Source organism: Trifolium pratense, linkage group LG7 (assembly GCF_020283565.1).
Source record: "Trifolium pratense cultivar HEN17-A07 linkage group LG7, ARS_RC_1.1, whole genome shotgun sequence".
In the NCBI taxonomy this organism is placed as follows: domain Eukaryota; kingdom Viridiplantae; phylum Streptophyta; class Magnoliopsida; order Fabales; family Fabaceae; genus Trifolium; species Trifolium pratense.
In genome coordinates this window covers 38326958-38347719 of record NC_060065.1, presented here as the reverse complement: position 1 = coordinate 38347719, position 20762 = coordinate 38326958, and the positions used below count along the sequence as shown (strand labels likewise).

At 31.5% G+C, this 20762-nt stretch overlaps 2 protein-coding genes across 3 annotated transcripts; both read left to right on the top strand.

Annotated features, from left to right (window-relative positions):
- The first annotated feature begins 926 nt into the window (after positions 1–926).
- Positions 927–5196, top strand: LOC123893857 (ATP-citrate synthase alpha chain protein 1-like). 2 transcript variants are annotated; one of them, XM_045943675.1, is made up of 13 exons: positions 927–1168; positions 1331–1453; positions 2218–2394; positions 2504–2665; positions 2829–2909; positions 3207–3258; positions 3371–3485; positions 3624–3705; positions 3856–3951; positions 4043–4144; positions 4318–4434; positions 4608–4724; positions 4834–5196. In XM_045943675.1, the coding sequence occupies exons 2-13, from the start codon at positions 1355–1357 to the stop codon at positions 4903–4905; spliced, it is 1272 nt and encodes a 423-aa protein (XP_045799631.1). In that variant the 5' UTR covers positions 927–1168; positions 1331–1354; the 3' UTR covers positions 4906–5196. The 2 variants fall into 2 exon arrangements, with proteins under 2 accessions (XP_045799631.1, XP_045799630.1); XM_045943674.1 differs by having other exon boundaries at positions 1011–1168; positions 1336–1453.
- Positions 5197–15713: 10517 nt separating this feature from the next.
- On the top strand, positions 15714–20554 carry LOC123893856 (mediator of RNA polymerase II transcription subunit 22a-like). Its single transcript, XM_045943673.1, has 5 exons — positions 15714–15911; positions 17358–17448; positions 18036–18198; positions 19519–19584; positions 19873–20554. The coding sequence occupies exons 3-5, from the start codon at positions 18052–18054 to the stop codon at positions 20110–20112; spliced, it is 453 nt and encodes a 150-aa protein (XP_045799629.1). The 5' UTR covers positions 15714–15911; positions 17358–17448; positions 18036–18051; the 3' UTR covers positions 20113–20554.
- Positions 20555–20762: the final 208 nt, after the last annotated feature.

Genomic DNA, 20762 nt, shown 5'->3' with positions numbered 1-20762 from the left:
CTTCTCCAAGAACAAGAAAAAGTGAGACTTTCTCTCACTACAAGGGCTAAATAGCACCCCCCTCTAGCTCACAAGGCCCAATTGACCTCAAGCCCAATTGCTTGGCCCAACTTGCGCGTTAACTAAAGTTCTCGATAAATAATTTAAAGTTACTATATCTTATTTAAAATCACGTCACCAAATAATTAAACACTTACATAGTGAATAATAAATTTGGGTCGTTACATATTTAGTCTATATTATAATCTAGATACATCAAACTTTGAATGTATCTAAAAATGTCAATTTTTTTTTATAATTAAGACTAGAGGGAGTAAATTTTTATGAAATTTTCATGAAAATGTGTCAAGTCAATACATTGAAAATTGAAATATTTTATTTTTTGAATAAATAATTTCTTTGAATTAAATGCTTAAAGAGTAAGCCAAAGACATTCGTTAGCAAAACATTTTTGCAATTTGAATATCCAAAAACCGATTCAAGTTAAACCACATAAAATTACATTGAATTTGATCAAATTTTTTAATTTGTCATAAAAAAAAACCACAAGTAAATTTATTTTTTAATCGAAGGAGTTTTTGCATCAATTTAATCGAGCGAGTTTTTCATCAAAATCGAACCGCGAGCACTCCTAAAGTAACTGTAAACTGTCTAATAAAAGGCAGAGATATTCTTACATGGTCACATGATCAAATAAATTGCATTTGGTCACATTCACAAAAACTATTATATCATTTAATAATTTAAAAAATAAATGTTATCTATTTATTTTGTTGAATACTTATTTTACTTTTTGTGATTATGACCAAATGCAATTTATTTGGTATGCAACCATTTAAGAATATTTCTAAAAGGCATGCATTTTCCATATTAAAAAAGTGATTGTTAAGGTTTATAAATCTGGTGTTCAAGATTATACATCTCGCGCTCACCTCGTGCAATGCACGAGAGATTATTATAATAACATAGCTGTCAATAAATAAACTAAACAATTTCGTAATACCCAACATATCCCCATTTTTCAGTTTCATTTTCTAATGTCTTCTTTTTCCTAACTTCTATAAATACAGCATAGATTCATCACCAACAACAAAGCACATTCTCATTCACAATTGGATCTACCTATCCTTCACCTTCTTCTCCATTGATCTGTTTTCTCTCTCTAACGGTAACTACATTCTCTCCCTCTCATTTCAATCTCTTTCATTGTTCATGTTCATGTGTGTAATTGTGGTTTTATTTTGGGTGTTTGAAAAATTTGATTTTGATTGTATTTTTGAGGACCCTTTGAGCTGATTTGATCTGGGTTTTGGTTGTTTTGTTTTTCAAGTGAAGAATTTGTGTTGAAGATTTAATGGCACGTAAGAAGATTAGAGAGTATGATTCTAAGAGGTTGTTGAAAGAACATTTTAAGAGAATCTCTGGACAGGAGTTGCCACTTAAGTCTGCTCAAGTAAGCATTCTATATAGTTCTTGTTTTTGTTGGTTTTGCTCTAAATCTTAAGGTCTTGTTTGGTTTGTTGCTCACTTACATTGAAGTTTGTAGTACCTTATAAGTTATAAGTTACTACATGATATGATTATTGTTAAGTTATACTACATGATATGATTATTGTTACCATCTTATTTGTTTTTTGAAAATGGTTCAAGAAGATGAAATTTATTATTAGTTAAAGTGACACTGATGTCTATTTTACAATTGTCTCTGAGGGGATTTGACCTCCATCCGTTGTGGTTACATAACTAAACTCTTAGATAGCACGTCATGGACTCGTTACTGTCTTATGATGTGTAAAAGTATATACAAGTTACCAACTTGGTGTGACGCGCTGATAGATAACAAGTCTCTTGAGTTGAGCATGTAGTCGAGAGTTCGATCCTTGACTAGTGTGTAATGTGTATGGAAAAACATATGTTGTTAGTCTCTTAGGATCTATGTATCTCGAGATATTAGTCTCTGACTTTCAGCTCAGGAGTAACCCATTTTTTTTTGTACAAGTTTGTGCTCTAAAGGTTTAATACTCATATGATCTAAAATTTGTTAATTCAGAAGTCACTATTGTCTATCTCCAATTTGACAACAAATTTTTTGTTTTGAGCTGTATTGCTAGGATGGTATATGCAATTGTGATTTGTGAAAAAGTGCATTTTTCACATTGAAAAAGTTGAATCTTGAGATGATCTAAAGGTATTGGGTGTTTTTGTTTTATTCTTCAGGTTATTGAATCAACTGATATCAATGAACTAGTAGAGAAGGAACCATGGCTTTCATCTTCAAAATTGGTTGTGAAACCTGACATGCTATTTGGAAAACGTGGAAAAAGCGGTTTGGTTGCCTTGAATCTGGATTTGGCTGAAGTTGCTGGTTTCGTGAAAGAGCGTCTTGGAAAAGAGGTGCTTTTTCTCCTCTGTCCTCAAAACCTTAGAACTATTTTTTGATCAATTTTTCTAGTACTTCATGTTCAGCCTTAAATTTTTTATCACACCTTTCTCTAAAATGTAGGTTGAGATGGGTGGATGCAAAGGACCTATAACAACTTTCATTGTTGAACCTTTCATCCCACATAATGAAGAGTATTACCTTAACATTGTCTCAGAGAGACTAGGAAACAGTATTAGCTTTTCTGAATGTGGAGGAATTGATATTGAAGAGAACTGGGATAAGGTAACAGGATGACTATTTTCTTTACCTATAAATTTTAGGGTTAAATAGTGTTTACCCCCCTGCAATGTTGACGAATTTCGGTTTACCCCCTGTAATGCAAATTCTGCTCATTTGTTTCCTTATAATCCCATATAAGCTACAAAGTGGTTTGTCAATATTTCAGGTTAAGACTGTATTTATTCCAACAGGGGAATCTCTTACATCAGACAATATATCAGCACTTATTGCAACCCTCCCCTTAGAGGTATATTCACTCTGTTAGTTTCTTATTCTATGAACATGTCAACTATGGTACTTTTTTAAACTAAAATGTTTTCCAGCTTTCTGCGTTGGTTATTATCTACAAAGCACTGACACAGACGCGACACTGACAGTTGACACCTGGAATAGTTTGATGTAACCATTGGTGTCTACCGTCTGTGTCAGACACTGGACACGCCTTTAATCTGAAGTGTCAGTCCTACTTATTGTATAACTAATACTTTTTTGTTGGTGGATAAGTTGTTTCAAATACTTATTAGTTTTTCTTTCATGGTTACAGGTCAAGGGAGAAATTGAGGAATTTCTCAAGGTGATTTTCAATATATTTCAAGGTATAGTATGAAATATCCATTTACAGGACATCAAATGTGCTTGTGATGACAGCTTAATTAACACTTCATTTTAAATTTTAAAATTTTTTGTTCTTTTTTCCTATCATGTTAGATCTGGATTTCACATTCTTAGAGATGAATCCTTTCACTTTGGTCAATGGAAAGCCTTATCCTTTGGATATGAGAGGAGAGTTAGATGACACTGCTGCTTTCAAGAACTTCAAGAAGTGAGTTTTTGTCCCTCTCAAGAATATTAATTTTATTTAAAGGATGAATATCGCATCTCTAACTAACCACTTAGAACTGAGAAACCGTGATATTTCATGATTAACATTTATAAATGATCACGAATGTTCTTTTTTCAGATGGGGAAACATTGAATTTCCATTGCCATTTGGAAGGGTTATGAGTTCTACCGAATCTTTCATTCATGGATTAGATGAAAAGGTGAACAAATTTACTTTCACATGTACCTACATTCCAATTCAGTTCATTTATAACTTTGTCCCTAAGTTGCTAATCTTAAACAATTTGGTTCTTATTAAGTAGAGATATGCTAATCTTCGGATGTTTTGTTGGAACGTCTTCTTTATGCAGACAAGTGCGTCTTTAAAATTCACAGTGCTAAACCCAATGGGCCGAATTTGGACTATGGTAGCCGGAGGAGGTGCCAGTGTAATCTATGCTGACACAGTACGTGTTTCTATTTCTTCAAAACTAAGTTCATTTTGAACTCTTGCAACTTTAAGCGACTAATTTTTTTTAAACAAATTTATTATAATAGGTTGGAGATCTTGGTTATGCTCCAGAGCTTGGAAATTATGCAGAATACAGTGGTGCACCTAAGGAAGACGAGGTCTTACAGTATGCCAGAGTTGTAATTGATGTAAATAATTCTTATCTCAACTTTGTGCATTCTATTATAGTGTTATTTATTTATAGATTTAGCATTATGCTTTCTATAACCAATTAATCAAAAACATTTCATTGTTTATCAAATGCATGCCACTTTGAAACCGATATTATAGTGACACTGTATCCATGATTATCTCTTTGCAGTGTGCAACTGCAAATCCGGATGGCCAAAAGCGAGCTCTCGTGATTGGAGGAGGAATAGCTAACTTCACTGATGTTGCTGCTACATTCAGTGGCATAATTCGTGCTTTGAAGGAGAAGGTTAGCCTTATCGTCATAAACCTTTTTAGATTTTTATTCAAATTCTCATTTTTTTTTATTATGATAGCAAACAATTGGAAACTCTTATAAGTGATTATTTACTAAAAAAATGATTTGTTTTAAAACTATATCAAACAAAACCTTAATTGATTGTTTGAGCTATTTCAAACCAGGAACAAAAGCTAAAAGAAGCAAATATGTACATCTATGTGAGGCGAGGAGGTCCTAACTACCAAAGGGGTCTCGCGAAAATGAGGGCACTTGGAGAGGAAATTGGAATCCCTATTGAGGTTGGTTATATAACATGTCTTCATTGATTTTTTTTAACAAACAATTTGATATTGATTCAGAAAATTGTTTCTGAGTAACTTTCTCTGATATATTTGACTCTCTTTTCAGGTTTATGGACCTGAAGCAACAATGACTGGTATATGCAAACAAGCAATCCAGTGCATCACAGCTTCTGCTTAATGATTATCAATTCTTATGTCAATGCTTTGTCTTAAAGTTTAATCATGTGTTGTTGCTTGTAGTGATTATTGATTCATAATTGCATTTCCAATCTATCAGAATTGATAATTTTGTTGAGATAGAGTATAGATTGTTAAAAGTTTAATAATCTAATAAAGTGGTTAAGAATGCTTTGTATCATCATGTAGAATTCTGATAGTGTAGTTTTTACTCAATCAATAAAGTGACATGTGTAATTCGTTTATGTTATGTCTAGCAGCAATTTCATGGTTCTCAGATTTATTTTCAGCATCAAGTGAATTGAATTTTTTATTAAGGATAAAGTTGGGAAGAAGATTAACTCATGGAGTTGTTTTTACTTTTAATTATAAAGAACTCATTATATTTAACTATTCATTTGTTTTTCTCAACGTTGTTATTTTGTTTTTCTTACCATAATTTTTCTTTCTTTTGCAAAAAATAAAAATCAGTAGTGTTTTTTTTGTTCAAATTCTTTTCATTGAATTTTGATTTGAATCTTGATGTAAACCGTATTTGGGATGACCTTTTTATTTTACTTTAAATGTTTTGGTGTGAACAAATTTTTTTCTCCCAAATTTAAAGTTTGAGAGTTGAGTATGTGGTATCAAACATTGAAATTTATATTAGATTACTATTGGTTAAGTTTTCATTTTTAATTTTCATGTTGAATTGATTGACATGTGTATATTTTTTTTTTAGTCAAACCTGACAGAACGTTAATTTCTTTTGATATTATAAAAGGAAATTTTGAGACTAATGGTGCATGAAAAATAAAGATAATTAAAGAGAAAAGTAATAATTAACTACCATAAAAGGGATGACTCAGGAGAGACAATTGAAGGATTGGAATGGAGACGACAGGTGGAGGCAACAAATACAAAGATATAGACAAAGAGCGAGAGTGAGAGATAAAAAAGTAGTCTTCTATAATGATGTGAAAGATGTACATGTTTTTCTTTGTATTTTTCGATTGGTTTAATGAGTTTCTTATGTTATCTTATTGTTTGTCTTTCTTTTAGTACTACTCAATTTTTAGTTACTTTTCCTATTCAATAATTTTTTTTTTGATTTTTTTTTTGTTTAGTAAATCTAATGTTCAAAAAGTATAATATTTCTTGATTTCATAAAGTTTATCATGCATAGGAGGAATTTTTATAGGTTGTGTATGTGAAAGTTGATTACTTGATAAAATGTTAGCCCTTTTCCTTTTAAATATTTTAACAATCCACTTTGGAATAATTTATCAAATCAATACTATAGGTTATCGTTTTCTTTAAATATAAGTTCAATAGGAAATTGCAGTCTCAAATCACTCACAATGAAGATGGTGAAGAAAATAATGGCGTGAACAAACAAATGTTATGAGTAGCTGTGAGCATATTTTAAATTAACATGTGCATTTTTTTATAGGGTCAAACAAATGCATTTTCTTAGTAGTATATTATTTGTAATTTTTTGCCTTTATGGCGTGTTAAATCATTCCTTTATGTCATGGTTAGATGGAAAATATAAGATTATTCATCTCTTGAATTACCTAATGATTAAAGTTGTATATAAGAATATCAAGTCCTTACATTTTAGTGATGTTTTGTTAACTCTTGATTGAATTTATGTTCAACCTTCAAGTTAAGCAGCGTTGTCGATGACAAAAAAAAAGGAGTAAATGTGAACGTTTATTTTTGTAGGATGCAATTTTCTATTCAAAGTTTCATTCAAGTATGGATAATGTGAATGTTTGTCTTCACAAATTAATGTATGATCATGAGATCAACAAACATATACACGGAGCAAGTGCTTTCTATTGGAGTATTTGGGAAAAAGAATATAATTTTTGTTTTCTTTTTTCTTTCAATTTATGCTACAATGTTTCTATTTTTCAAGTGGTTTCATAGCTTCTTCTTTGGTTTTTATTGCTAACATGTTTGTATTTTAAGTTTTTTGTATTACTTATAGTGCTGAATTTTTTTTTGTCTTATTTCTACTACAATGTGTGTATTTTTCAAATGATTTTTTTCCAACATAATGGTCAAATATATACACGTTAGCAGAATAAAAAATACGGATCACACAAACGAGCACGGAATGTGCCCGTTTCTTGTCAAAGATGGGACGTGAAGTTGTTATTAAATCAGTCCTTCAGTGGATCTCTATTAGAGTATAAGACTTGTATTCACAATGTAACTAAATGTAAGAACTAGATTTAGTTAGTTTAACTAATACTAATGTGGCATTAGATTGTTAGAGGTTAGTTTAGCTCTGCTGACATGGCACTATGAGTAGTTAGAGTTTGTTGGAGTGGCACTGCCACTTGTCATGTATATGCAGCTCTATTTAAGAGCTTGCATTTACTGTTTTCATCAACAATGGAATAACAATTTCAAAAATGAAAAGTTTCACAAAATTTCTCTAAGTTTTCTAACATGGTATCACTGAGTTTCTAGGGTTCAAGATTTCTTGCTTTCGTACCATGATCGAAGATTCTCTTTGTCTTCTCCAATGGCGTCTGAGCAATCCACGGAGGAAATTCTGGCCAAAACCACCACCGTCGATCTTCCGAGCACCACTAAAGATTTATCGAAATCAGGTCTAACTCACTCTCACTGTCAAAGAAAACTTTCTCCTATGGTGTCAACAAGTCAATGGCGTCATCACTGCACACAACCTTCACCGGTACGTTGTTAATCTTGAAATTCCGTTACAATACGTCTCTGTTACCGATCGATTGGACGGAAAGAACTTCGATGAGTACCAGAAGTGGTTATTCAAAGATCAAACCCTCTTCACTTGGCTTCTCTCCACCTTCACTGATGGTGTTCTTCCTTCCTTGTGTCTTAAGCTGCAAGCACTCACATGAAGTTTGGGACAAGATCCACAAGTATTTCAATTCCGTTTTCAAATCACGAGGTCGACAGACAATTAAGATATGAACTCAAGAATACAAAGAAATTTGCAAGATCGGTAAATGAATATCTTCTCCATATTAAATCCATTGTTAATTCACTAATTGCTATTGGAGATGTCGTATCTGAGCAAGAACAAGTGGATGCAATCCAGGATTATCATAAGAATTCAAACCATTTGTAAAGATGGTATACAGTCGTTTCGATACACCAACAATGGAAGATGTTGAAGCTTTGCTCCTTCTTGAAGAGGCATAATTCGAAAAGTTTCGTCAAGAACTTACAAATCCAAGTGTCTTAGCCAATGTAGCTCAAATGGAAATCAAGCACAACAACACCAATTCTGATACTGAAGTTCAAGATTCAGGCACTGAGCACTATAATGTCAACGCTAACCGTGGAAGAGGGTGTGGCAAAGGAAGAGCTAGAGGTCGTGGCAGAGCGCAATACGCGCCTAACACTTGGTAAAATTCAATGTCAAATTTGCGCCAAACCTAATCACAATGCTGTTGGTACAGGTATGATCCCCCATCTTCTAAGCCAAAGGTGACAGTTGTTATAATTATATAGGTGGCAGCTGTTGTTGCCATTCTTGAAGAGATTTTTGTTTAATAAGCCATTAAGTTTGGTTTAGTGGTTAGGAGTTTGGGTAGTACGCTCTAGGTTCTGAGTTCGATTCTCAGCTCATCGTAAACAAAAAAATATACTATTTTCATAAAAATAAGTTGAAAAATCAATATTATAATTTGAATTAAAAATAATATGATCCTGATTTTTCTTTATTAACGAAAAATTATACTTTATTATTACAGTAGTTATGAATTTTCTAAAAATAACAATACAACATTGACTAATAAACAAATAAGGTTGCTCATAGTTTAAATAAGACAACTATATACTAGTCCCAAATTTTGGTTGAAATGTTTTATTATATTGAACACATTTTGAATAATGAAATGTTTATAAGTATGTTCTACTAAAAAAACATACATGGATAATTTAAATAAGGAGAATGTTAACTTGTGCCCTTAAGGGTACATGTTAAGAAAATAAATGTGGAAAAAATTTATTGAACTTGTGGTGTATTCAATTCTCTAAACATTAAATGTTTTCTATCATTAAATGCTCTATTTCTATTTTTAGGTAGCTTAACATGTGCCCTTAGGGCACAAGTTAACATAACCCTTTAAATAATATAACGTTTCAATCCAATAAAGATTTATATTCGTTAAATCGTTATTAAACAATAATATAATTTATTCTAAAAAAACAATAATATATTTTAATCTCTTCCCTTTGTATTTACTTAATTTATGAAACTTATTGTTTTATTTATTTTCACGATCTGAATCAAACCTCAATCCCAAGCAAATTTTGCCACTGGATATAAATACCAAGTTTGCATGAACAAGAGCAATTTATTACGAGGAGGGATCCGTTGACTCTAGGAGTAAGTTTTCATTGACTTACTCCGCTTAATAACTCGATATCAGCATTATATTTATTCAATCTAACTGTTTAATTCAAAGATATCATTGAGTAGATCAATTCCACAAATTTTTATAAAATTCAAAAAATTATTTTTATTAACTTATTTTTAATAAAAATAATTTTTAACTTATTTTTATGAAAATATTAAAGGCCCCACACACACATACATACATAGTTGTATAAATTTATTGAAATAATACAATTATTAAACAAAAATCTCTTTAACGATTGCAACAACAAATACTCGTATCTTTTGCACAGCTACCACCTTTAGGGTATCCTGTTGATATACAAAATTTGAAACAAGCTCGTTGTCCATCTGGACATGCTCCCAAAAGAGAGCAAGTTCCTTTGTTTGTCACATCGGCCACTGATACAATAAATTAGATATTAAAGAGAAATATTTTGCATGAAGACATAGCTTGTAAATTTTTAAAACACAAACACCGACACTTCGATACCGATAAATTTTTTTAAAAAATAACATAATTTAGTGTAATCATAAGTGTCAGTGTCGGACACGGACACCGACATATGTCCGACACGGACATGCCTAATCTGAGGAGTGTCGGTGCTTCCTAGATATTAAGTCATTTCATTAAAAACATAATAAGGTTTACTAATGAAACTAATTTGTTACCTGCAACCATGACTGAAACAGTGCACATAATTGCAAAGATAAAAAAGAGAGAATTGATGCGAGTTGCCATTGTGTTTTGATAGGTTAGCATGTAACACCTTACAATAGGCTATTTAAGATGACTAAAGAAGTTAATGCATGAATTATTTTTTGACTATATTTAATGCATGACTTAAAAATTAATAAATAAGTAATTTAAAATGAGATTTTAATTGAACATTTTTCGTTGAACATACTTTTTTTTTTTATAGTTTATATGTAATATTTTTAAAGTAATTTTTTAGAAGGATGGCATTTATAAACATGCAAATTCATTATAAAACTCATATGTAGGCCTTAATACATAAATGAATTAATTTAGCTCATTTATGTGATTTCTAATTTTTAAATAACTTTTTTTATTTTATTTTTTTATTTAAAGTATTTCAAAAATTATTTGATGACCTGTAAGTATAATTGGACCGTTATATTCTCGTGGGCTTAGAGTATAAAGTATATAAGTTCGAACTCGAGATTATCCTGTCTACGAGGTAGATTCAAGATATTAGGTGAGCTCAACCCCACAATCGGATATCCTCGAACAACCTCAAAGGCTTGGACAGAGGTAAGAAAGGCGGCGGAACAACTGACAATGCAAAGGATCGTGGGTAGAAAGCATGAACCCAAATGTGATAGAAAGTTAGGAGGCAAGGACAAGTATATAATTGAAACAGGAATATCTAGTACATTTGGCACCTCTAAGACTTCATAGTTTTAGCAAGAACGTTTGGCGCCTACCATGGGATCGCGGTAAAGATTGTTAGTCGGCCACATCTGACAGTAAACGAGATGGTTTGAGCTTCATCTCTCATTCATGAGAATGGGGATCTCAACGCAATTCATGCCTCCATGGACGAGTTGAAGGAAAATTGCAATAACAATAAAATAAAAATGCAACGGATAATTTGAAAATTTCCCTCCATGGATCATTAAGAATGAACATGAATAAGTGAATAGATGTTTACCTCTTGTAGCGCAAAACCTTTGCAGCTGAATATTTAATTACTAATGAGTGTTACTTATTATTTTATATATGTTCAATGTGTGTGACCCTGTAGGTTCTTGCAACGTTGACAATAATATTAAATCACACATTTAATATTATAAACATCGATTATCATCTATATTAATAAGTCGTTGTCACCCAAACGACGAGAATGTCATGTGATCTGACAAAAAATTTCTATGATAAAGATCATGTGTATATTTATCCCTTTTCACTCTATATCATATTGAACACAAGACATAAATCATGTCATCCTTTGTGTAGTTTAATATTGTGTTTGTTGATCGCAGAATACACTTATTGACAACTATGGCCAATATCATATATTGACATAGTTTAGCATAGCCATGCATTTTTTCAGCCATATTCCATCAAGAGGCCTACAAATATTTCTTCTGCAAATCTCATCTAGGTCACTCGTGTCCCTAAACATAATTCGTGAAGTAGCTATTAACCAAGTTTATAGTTATCCTTTAACTCACAATGTTTGTATGGAAATAAGGCACTTGATGTTGGGTTTTTCTAGAGATAGACTATTAAAATTCTTTTAATATCATACTCTAGAGCAGAATAAACCTGTTACCATGGATTTCGTAAGCACAAAAATTCACTAAAGGGGATTCGTGTGTTTGCCTCTTGAAATGTCAAGGAGATGTCAAAAATGATTCGATCGATCACGAGTAAAGCAAGTGCAGAGATGCCTTTACTCATCCACACGAACAAAATTTAGAGAGCGACTAAGGTTTCCAGATTTCTATTTAACTTTTAGGTGAAAAACTCAGCACAAAAATGTACTCTATTTATATACTCACTTCCTTAAGTGCAGTGTACTTTATGGTGTGTTGTGGTTCTCTTATTTCATAATTAAATAATAAATCTTACTTATCAATTTAATTACAAATAAGTCTTATTTAATCTATCATCTATCTGTCCTATGTGTGTGATTCATGTTTCATCTATCTTGTAATACATCACTACTACTAAAGTGACCAGAATGTCATGTAATATGATGAAATTTTTCCGTGATAACGATCATTTGCATAATTACTCATTTTCCCTTTATATCTATATTGAACACAAGACATAGATCGTATCACCCTTGTATAGTTCAATATTGGTTCAATCCATGGATGTTTACGATGAATCTCGACCCATGGTAGATACTCATTTCATCAAACAAACTATTGATTTCAACCAATATATTCCACCGGTTTAACATGTTAAAGTTTTTAATGGAAGACATCCGTTAATAAAAAGAAAGTAGTAAACTAATACAAATTAAGTCATAGTGTAGCTAAAAGATCAAGAAACCGTCACTAAAAATTGACCACAGGAAAATTCAAGATTTTACACATCGTAGGACCCTGCCACGTCCAGTGTTGTTGTGCCACTGTTGTGGCATGCTTGACAATAGCTCCAGGGTCACACAATAGACCCTGCCACCTCCAATGTTGGTGCGCCACGACCGTGATAGGTTAAAAAAAAAGGAGATTTTATCTATGTTTTTGTCTCCTAATTTCATATCTTAGGGCCCGTTTGGTGCACAAGATAAGAGACAGGATAGGATAACTGTATCATATCCTGCCGTAATCCAGTGTTTGGTGATACAGCAGGATATGATAAGTTAATCGTGAAGCTTATCCTATCCTGTCTCTCTAGTTATAATTCTTATCCTGAATTTGAGCTGGGTTACCGGCAGGATAGGATAAGAAAAAAAATTACTGATTTATTTTATAAAATATATTTTAAAATACATAAAATAAAATTAATAAAATATAAATAATAAAATAATTAATTTTTAAATATATATGTGATTTTCTCATATGGGTAATTTTGTAATTTATATATTCTAAAAAATCAAAATTTTACTAAAATTACAATATTTTAAAGTAAAATGATTATTAAAAAAATTGACAAATAGGGATATTAATTTAAATTTTATAAAAAATTAAATATAATTCTTTTGCAATAGTAGTTTTATTATTTACGTATGAGATATATCATATATTTATTTGGCTTATCTAACATGTATATATTATTGAGTTATTTATTTGATCATGATTCATAAAAAATTAAACTTGATTATTTTCTCATGATTTTTATTTTAAATTATATAAAGTTATTTGATTACTTATTTATATTTTTTATTTATAAAATTTAAAGTATTACAAAATAATTTTAAAAAAATAACAATTGTTTTACAATAGTAATTTTGTCAATTTAATATGTTATATATCTTATCATATTATTATGAGCAAGTATGTATTAAAAACAAAATATAATAGTTATCATGTTTGTTATCCTGTGTGCACCAAATACAGGATATGATAACTGAGTATAACTGTTATTCTGTTGTTATCCTATCATATCCATATCCTGTTTTATATCATATCCTGTCACTATGCTATCCTGCGCACCAAACGGACCCTTAATGTCTTTAATCTATAATAACGCCCTTGTGGCCTCAATCTCGCTCAATGAAGAGCAATTTATTATTCAATCTAAAATGGTCACTTTTAGATAATTCATTCATAACTACTATAATATAAAAGATAAGTTTTCATCAATAAAGAAAATCACATATATTATTTTTAATTTAAATCATAATATTATATTTCAACTTAGTTTTATGAAAATATTAAAGATTACATTGATATAAATAGTAGAATTATCAAATAAAAATTTGCTCAAGCATTGCAACAACAAATGCCCGTATCTTTTGCACAACTACCACCTTTAGGATATCCTGTTGATTTACAAAAATTGAAACAAGCTTGTTGTCCATCCGGACATGCTCCCAAAAAAGAGCAAGTTCCTTTGTCTGTCACATCGGCCACTATTACAACCAATTAACACACTATCAGAATTATTATCTAAGATTCATGTTAAATATTTTGCATTTCAAATATATTATATACATTTACATAAAACAATTAATTTGTTACCTGCAATCACCGAAGCAATGCACAAAATTGCAAAAATAAAAACGAGAGAATTAATATGGGTTGCCATTATATTTTGGTAGGTTGACAAGTAGAACCTTATACAATAGGCTATTTAAAATGACTAAGGAAGATAATGCATGAATTATTTTCGTAACTAAAGTTAAATGCATGAATTAAAAATTAATAAATAACTGTTCTTTTTATTTTTTGGTTACAAAGAGGGCTTATCAATAAATAACCGTTCTTGCTAAGACTTATTATTTTACGTTCCCAAAATTCCTTCTAAATGTATTTTAATGATACGTTACATTCACACAATGTATAATAACATATTAATTTTAAAGTCATGTACCAAAAAAAAAAAAACATATTAATTTTAAAGTATATTACTAGTGTAAGATGTATAATAACATATTAATTTTAATGTATTATTACTAGTATCAGGGCGTCTCCGAGTTTTAGGAGACTCTGTGCAAAATATAAAAGTGACCCCTTAATAAAAAAAATTTTTAAAAAATTATCGATTTAAATTGCATATAATATAAAAAAAACATTCTTGTAAACAAATAAATTATCATTATTTTAGGGCCTAAAAAATTAATCTATTAATATACATATGATATTTTATAGGTATAAATAATATATAAGTAATATTATAGGACCTCAAAATTTTGAGTTGAGGCCCTCAAAATTTTGAGGCCCTATGCCGTCGCACACCTCACACATGCCTCCAAGTCACCTCTGAATATTATAATACCGAGCTTACGCACAGGTTGCGGTATTGCCGCAATTTTTTTTATTATAGCGAAATTAGTCTCGAATCTCGATATAAAATTACTTATCACTGAAATATTATTGTTTGATATATGATAATTATAATAGAGTCCCTCCCCTCCCAATTTGGAGAACACAAAATTGCTTGATATTCTCTCTCATTTCCTCCCCTCCTTAAAAAGCTGAACGACACAAACTTTATACATCATCCGTTTGGTATAAATAAGCTATAAGCTAGCTGATGACTGAAAAGTCAGTAGCTAAAAAGTTAGCTTATAGTTAATAACTAAAAATAGTTTATCGTTGATAGCTGATAACTTAGTTGACAAGCTAGCTTATAGCTGAATAGTGGAGAATTTTTTTTTGACAAGCCAGTTTCTCTAATATACATAAGGCTAATAAAGGTTATATGAGCTTATAAGCTATAAGCTCGTTTTGAAGCCTTACCCAAACAGAGTCAAAGTATAATAAAATGAAAATAATAAGGGTAAAAATGAGATAAAATATAAAAATTATAAGTTATAAGCTCAAACGCTAGTTGAAATAACATATAAAAAACGCTATAAGTTAGTTAGAGAAGTTCATTACTAAACACTTCTCATTTTTTATCAATAAAACTTATGAACTAGTCCAATAAACTATAAGCTAACTTATTAGGCTTACCAAACAATGCCATAAAATATTTCATCCCCTCCCCTAACAAAAATCTCAACCAAACATAGCAGAAAACAACGAGTAAACTGTCAAATACCCCATGAAATTTTAAAATTCGTCAAATATCTTATGAAATTTAGAAATAGGCAAATACCTCCTTGAAATTATAAAAAGTCAATCAAATTATCCTTGAGACTACCGGTCAGAGTCCACTTCAAGAGAATTTAATTGACGGTTTATAATTTCATTAGATATTTAGCTATTTTCAAATTTCGAAAGTATTTAACGAATTTTAAAATTTAAAGTTTACTCGAAAAAGATCTTTCCCATTCGAATCTCCACAATCCACACGGTAAAAAAGAAAAGAAATAATGTACCAAAAAAAAAGAAATAGAAGGAAAGCCGCGTGAAGAGAAGAACGGAAAGTGAACGACTCTTAACCACACTTCCACGCGATCGACGGCCATCCACCGACCCACCGACCGGCGGCGCCCTGTTCTCAGTCACCAGTAGACTCCATTGAAGTGGAAACAAAGGTAAAAATAACAATTTCACAATTTGGGGTTTTTGAAATTTGAAACTAAAATTCACAATTTCACAACTCCAACACTGGCTGCAGCTACCCATGCTCTGCTTGTTGAACTCATCTTGTTCATATTAATGATTCTTGAAATCAAAACATTTTTAGTTGAATGAGAAAATCAATTAGTAGTGTAGTTTTTGTGAGAAATTGAGATGTATCTTGATTCTTGTGTTTTAATGGAGTAAGAAGAATATATGAAATTGGGGAAAAATATATGAAAAAATAAACATGAGTCTTTCCTTAGTGAGTTTAGTTAGCGAATATGTCTTCAATTCAATGTATGTTCTGTTAGTTAGTTTAGTCTTTGAAATTACTAACAAAAGACAAGTCATATACCAATTGTTAGTTGGTCCAGTTGTGATTGGCACTAGACTTGGTAGGGAGGACCACAGTTTGATTCCCGCAACTGCGATCGGGAGGGGGCTGGATGTCAGAACTAACCTCCGAACCAGATTAGGCGGTCCAGTGAGCCGGATACTGGTGGTGAAAAAAAAAAAAAAAGACGAAGACATATATGTTTTTGTAATTTTAATACATTCAGAGACTATAGCGTCACTGTTTAATTTGTGATACATTGTTAATTTTAAAGGGAATGAGTCAATTAATTTCATCTGATCATGTTGCTTCTATACGCTATTGTATGTTTGGTTAGGTATTATTATTTTTTTGGTATTCTTGGTTAGGTATTATTTTGATAACTCAATAGTTAATACTGCGTTGAACTTTGAAAACGACAAATAAAAAAATAAAAAAGTCTAAAATAATGACACTTAAAGAGGAATAAAGGGAGTACCCCCGATTTATCTTAAACTTTTGCTTTCTTAAGTCCTGTTTTGTTAGAGATATAATGGTAGGACTTTTGTACGAGCTACTTGGTTGAGAGAATCGAGATAGCATTGACTTAGGGTTGGTCACGGTTTATAAGGCCTTTAACTATTGTAAGATTTATGGAATATTGCTGCTCTGTTAAGAATTGTGGATGTTGGAGATGCATGCGAAGATAGCTTATGAAAGGTGCAATGTACAAATGCTAAGATGTTTTATGTTTTGACTGGGTGCTTGTTCTGGTAATGGATTGCTCCAATTAAGTACTGACTATCGAATGGCAATGCTTTTTCATGTTGCTGATACTTACATGCCATACATATAATCTGCAGTTCCTTTCATAAGTATGTTAAATGGTCTGCTTTTTTATTTATCGGACATTTCATCATCAAGTAAGATGATCATATAGTTTCTGGTGTCTTTAATCATAATCTTTGTAGGAATTACTTTCTGTTTATTTTGTTCCAAATTGGTTTTCATGTCTTGTTCAACTTCTTTTTTTAACATTGTTTCTTATTTTTTATTTTTGATGCTTGACTATTCTAATTCAGTCGCTATGTATGACCTATTGCAGATAAAGACATTGCTATCACCATTTAAATTCACAAGGAACATTTTTCCTTTTCACCACTTTGTTCATTAACTTGTCAGTCGGCCCCTCTGAGGTAAACAATTGAGACTGTTATTTGTACTGTATATTTTGTATTGTTCTTTCTTTGATAAATTCCATTCCAAATTTACCATGCCGCACTTTGTTTTACCTTTAGCTATTACCAGAGTTTTATTTTAATTTTTCTTGTAGATCAGAGGGTAATAATATAATAGGAGTTCCTTACTGTATTTAGCACTGCAAGTTTTCTTTCAAAAAAAATCAAGTGCTGCAATTTTCAAAATAATATATTACATTTTCTCGAATTACTACATTTTATAAAGAAAATAGAGGTACTTTTAGTTTACACATATAATATTATAAACATAATTATAATTTTCAAATAATTATAAACTTTATTATAATTTTCATATTTTGTTAAGATTAATTATATACATATATTTTTAATTTTAAGCTTTTAGAAAATAGTTTTCTTTTGTACTTTTAAATTTTTATTCTAATTTGAATAGTTGAGTAAATTTCATTTCCCTTCACCTGCCTCCAAGCAAGATTTTTATTTTTATCATATAATGTGCACCCTATTTGTGCTGGAAGCTGAGTTTTGAGTGTCTCTCTTTCTTGTTCTTCAAAATTTCATCACAGAGGGGAGAAGGAGAAAATGAACAAAGGTGGACCAGGCGGCAGTGGGCCCACTGCAGCAGCGGCGGCAGCAGCTGCTCAAAAACAGAAGACATTGTTGCAGAGAGTGGAAGGTGATATTGCCAACATCGTTGACAATTTCAGCCACCTTGTCAATGTTGCCAGGGTATGTGTATACCATCATTTTCTGTAATTGCCATTTTAACCGTGTCTTCAAGTGGAAGCAAGTATGAACACTGAGATGCCATATGGATGTGGTTATTGGTATATAATTCATCCATAATTTAATTAGTATGGAAATTCGGTTTTTCTTTGTACATGTGGACTTGAGTCCCGTTTTGTTGCCATATGAATTTTATTGATTTGATAAGTCATGATCCATGTATTGTGTAATTATGAAGCACAAACACCGAACACAACACGGACATTGACACGTCGACACCCATAATAATTTAAGAACATGACATAATTCAATGTAATCATTCGTGTTGGTGTCGAACACCATGTATTGCATCTTGCACAATGGTGCTGATGATATCAAACTATCCTGGAATTTCGTTTATGCGTCAGTTTTTAGAATTGAGAATTTTGTTTTTATCCCAAACCCAATGATGGTTTTTGAACAGTACACATTATGAGTGCCATTTAGAAGTAATGTTTTGCTATCTGCTTGATTTTTTTGTAATTATACTAAATGCATGCGACTATGTAATTATATTTATAAAAGCAAGTTATACATTGTCCTTGAAGGTATATGGGATGAGTCGGCTGTGAATTGTATGTGACACGGAGATACTGAATAAATTAAAGGGTAAAAAAAGAGCGAGTGAGAGACGAGGACACTAAGGATGAGTGGCTTATTTGTCTTGTAGAATCAATTATGCTGGAAAAAGCATATATAATGTGTTTGTTCACTGTTCTCATCCATTAAGAGGTTGAAACAATGAGAAGACGCGGTTAAAGGAACAGTAAAAGACATCATGATGAAGGAATCACCTATGCAATAATCTATCTTAAAATAACTTGGGAGATGTCATCTTCATTGAGGATGTGTATTATGTTGCAATTGAATATTTTCAGGTATATGCCACTTGTTTACACAGGTATAACAGAAGGTTAGGATGAGATTTAAGGATAAAGGTAAACATGGTCTATTGAGAATGCCAATATCAGATTTATTATTTGAGTTGGCTTTATCTTGGAAAAAGGAAATAGTGTTTGTTTCATCAACATTCTCAAGTTTATGATCCATAAATGGCCCTGAGTGTAAGAGTCTTAGTAAACATTTGTGTCTTTAATTTGATGGTAAATAAGTAACAACAGACTTAGTTTTTGTAGTAACTCCAAGAAAATAGTGTACTCTTCTGATCGACTAGTTCTTTCTTCTTGTCAAACACAATTGTTTAGATTGCCTGACACGCCAAAACATATGTGCATAATGTTCTTTTGTTACTTGTTAACTTCATACAAACTTGCACTCTTGCAGGTAAATGATCCGCCTGTTAGAAATTCACAGGAAGCTTTTATGATGGAGATGCGTGCTGCTAGGATGGTAAGACCACAACAATGTTACTTCTTAAGCTTCTTTACCAGTATCTTTTTTATGGGTTTTGTGCATTTAAATTCTAAGTGTTACTATGGAGAGAAATTTGTTTGCTACCTATAAGAGTGGTGGATTGTGTCTGATATCACCGGAGGTGTCATTATTTTGGGAAGCACATTTTAAGCAACACTTATTAGATATAGTTGAATAATAATTGCTTTTCTCCATTGTTCTGCCAATTTCAACTTTTACTCGCTATTGAGATATGTTCTATTTGCTTATTGATGAATGATGCAGGTCCAAGCAGCTGATTCTCTACTTAAATTGGTGTCGGAGCTGAAGCAAACTGCAATATTTTCAGGATTTGCTTCCCTTAATGACCATGTAGAACAAAGAAGGGTTGAGTTTAACCAACTGGCAGAAAAAACAGACCATACATTATCTAGAATTGGAGAGGAAGCTGCAGCTAGCCTGAAAGAGCTTGAATCCCATTATTCTTCTTCTGCGCAAAAGACTATTCAAGAGACACAACCATAGTTGAGACTTGAGAATCTATATCAATGTTGCTTGCACGTCTCACTTGATGTAAGATATCTTTAGTTTATAAGTAGATTGTTGTATTCTTTTGTTATGTGATAGCGAATCTTGACGCAATGGTTAGAGACAGATTTTTTTTTTTTGAACAAGGTTAGAGACAGAATTGTCTGTGTGACTAGGAGGTTGTAGGTTTGTGGAATCAATCTCTTGCAAATAAATGAGACAATGTTGCCTACAATGGCAAAGGTTGACCCTTAATGTTGTCAATGGCAAAGATTTGCAAGGGATTGACCCTTAATGTTGTCAATGGCAAAGATTGGAGGGATTATTACAAGATGTTTCACATGTGTTTCAAGTGGAAGTATTTTCCCCTTAAATGTTGGATTTTTACTGGGTTCATGTATATCTATTTAATTTTATGTGAAACTTTTATGCTACCTCATTTTTATGGACAGCTAATTTTACATTTTTTATTTGGAATTATTCATATAAAAATATCACAATTATTGGAAGTCAGTACCATTTTAGCTATTGATATTTTAATTTGAGTTGAGAGCTACATAAACTATGCTTAAGCACATTAGTTAATTAGCTCTGAGATTCATTAGAAACAAAGCCTCCTAGTTGCCTTAAAATGTTTGCTTGATGAG

What these genes read in the sequence shown, in the direction of transcription:
- LOC123893857 (XM_045943675.1), top strand. Translation starts at nt 1,355, where the DNA reads ATGGCACGTAAGAAGATTAGAGAGTATGATTCTAAGAGGTTGTTGAAA. An exon ending in TGCCACTTAAGTCTGCTCAA is followed by an intron (nt 1,454 to 2,217) that starts GTAAGCATTCTA and finishes TTTATTCTTCAG; the next exon opens with GTTATTGAATCAACTGATAT. An exon ending in AAATTGGAATCCCTATTGAG is followed by an intron (nt 4,725 to 4,833) that starts GTTGGTTATATA and finishes CTCTCTTTTCAG; the next exon opens with GTTTATGGACCTGAAGCAAC.
- LOC123893856 (XM_045943673.1), top strand. Translation starts at nt 18,052, where the DNA reads ATGAACAAAGGTGGACCAGGCGGCAGTGGGCCCACTGCAGCAGCGGCG. An exon ending in ACCTTGTCAATGTTGCCAGG is followed by an intron (nt 18,199 to 19,518) that starts GTATGTGTATAC and finishes GCACTCTTGCAG; the next exon opens with GTAAATGATCCGCCTGTTAG. An exon ending in AGATGCGTGCTGCTAGGATG is followed by an intron (nt 19,585 to 19,872) that starts GTAAGACCACAA and finishes TGAATGATGCAG; the next exon opens with GTCCAAGCAGCTGATTCTCT.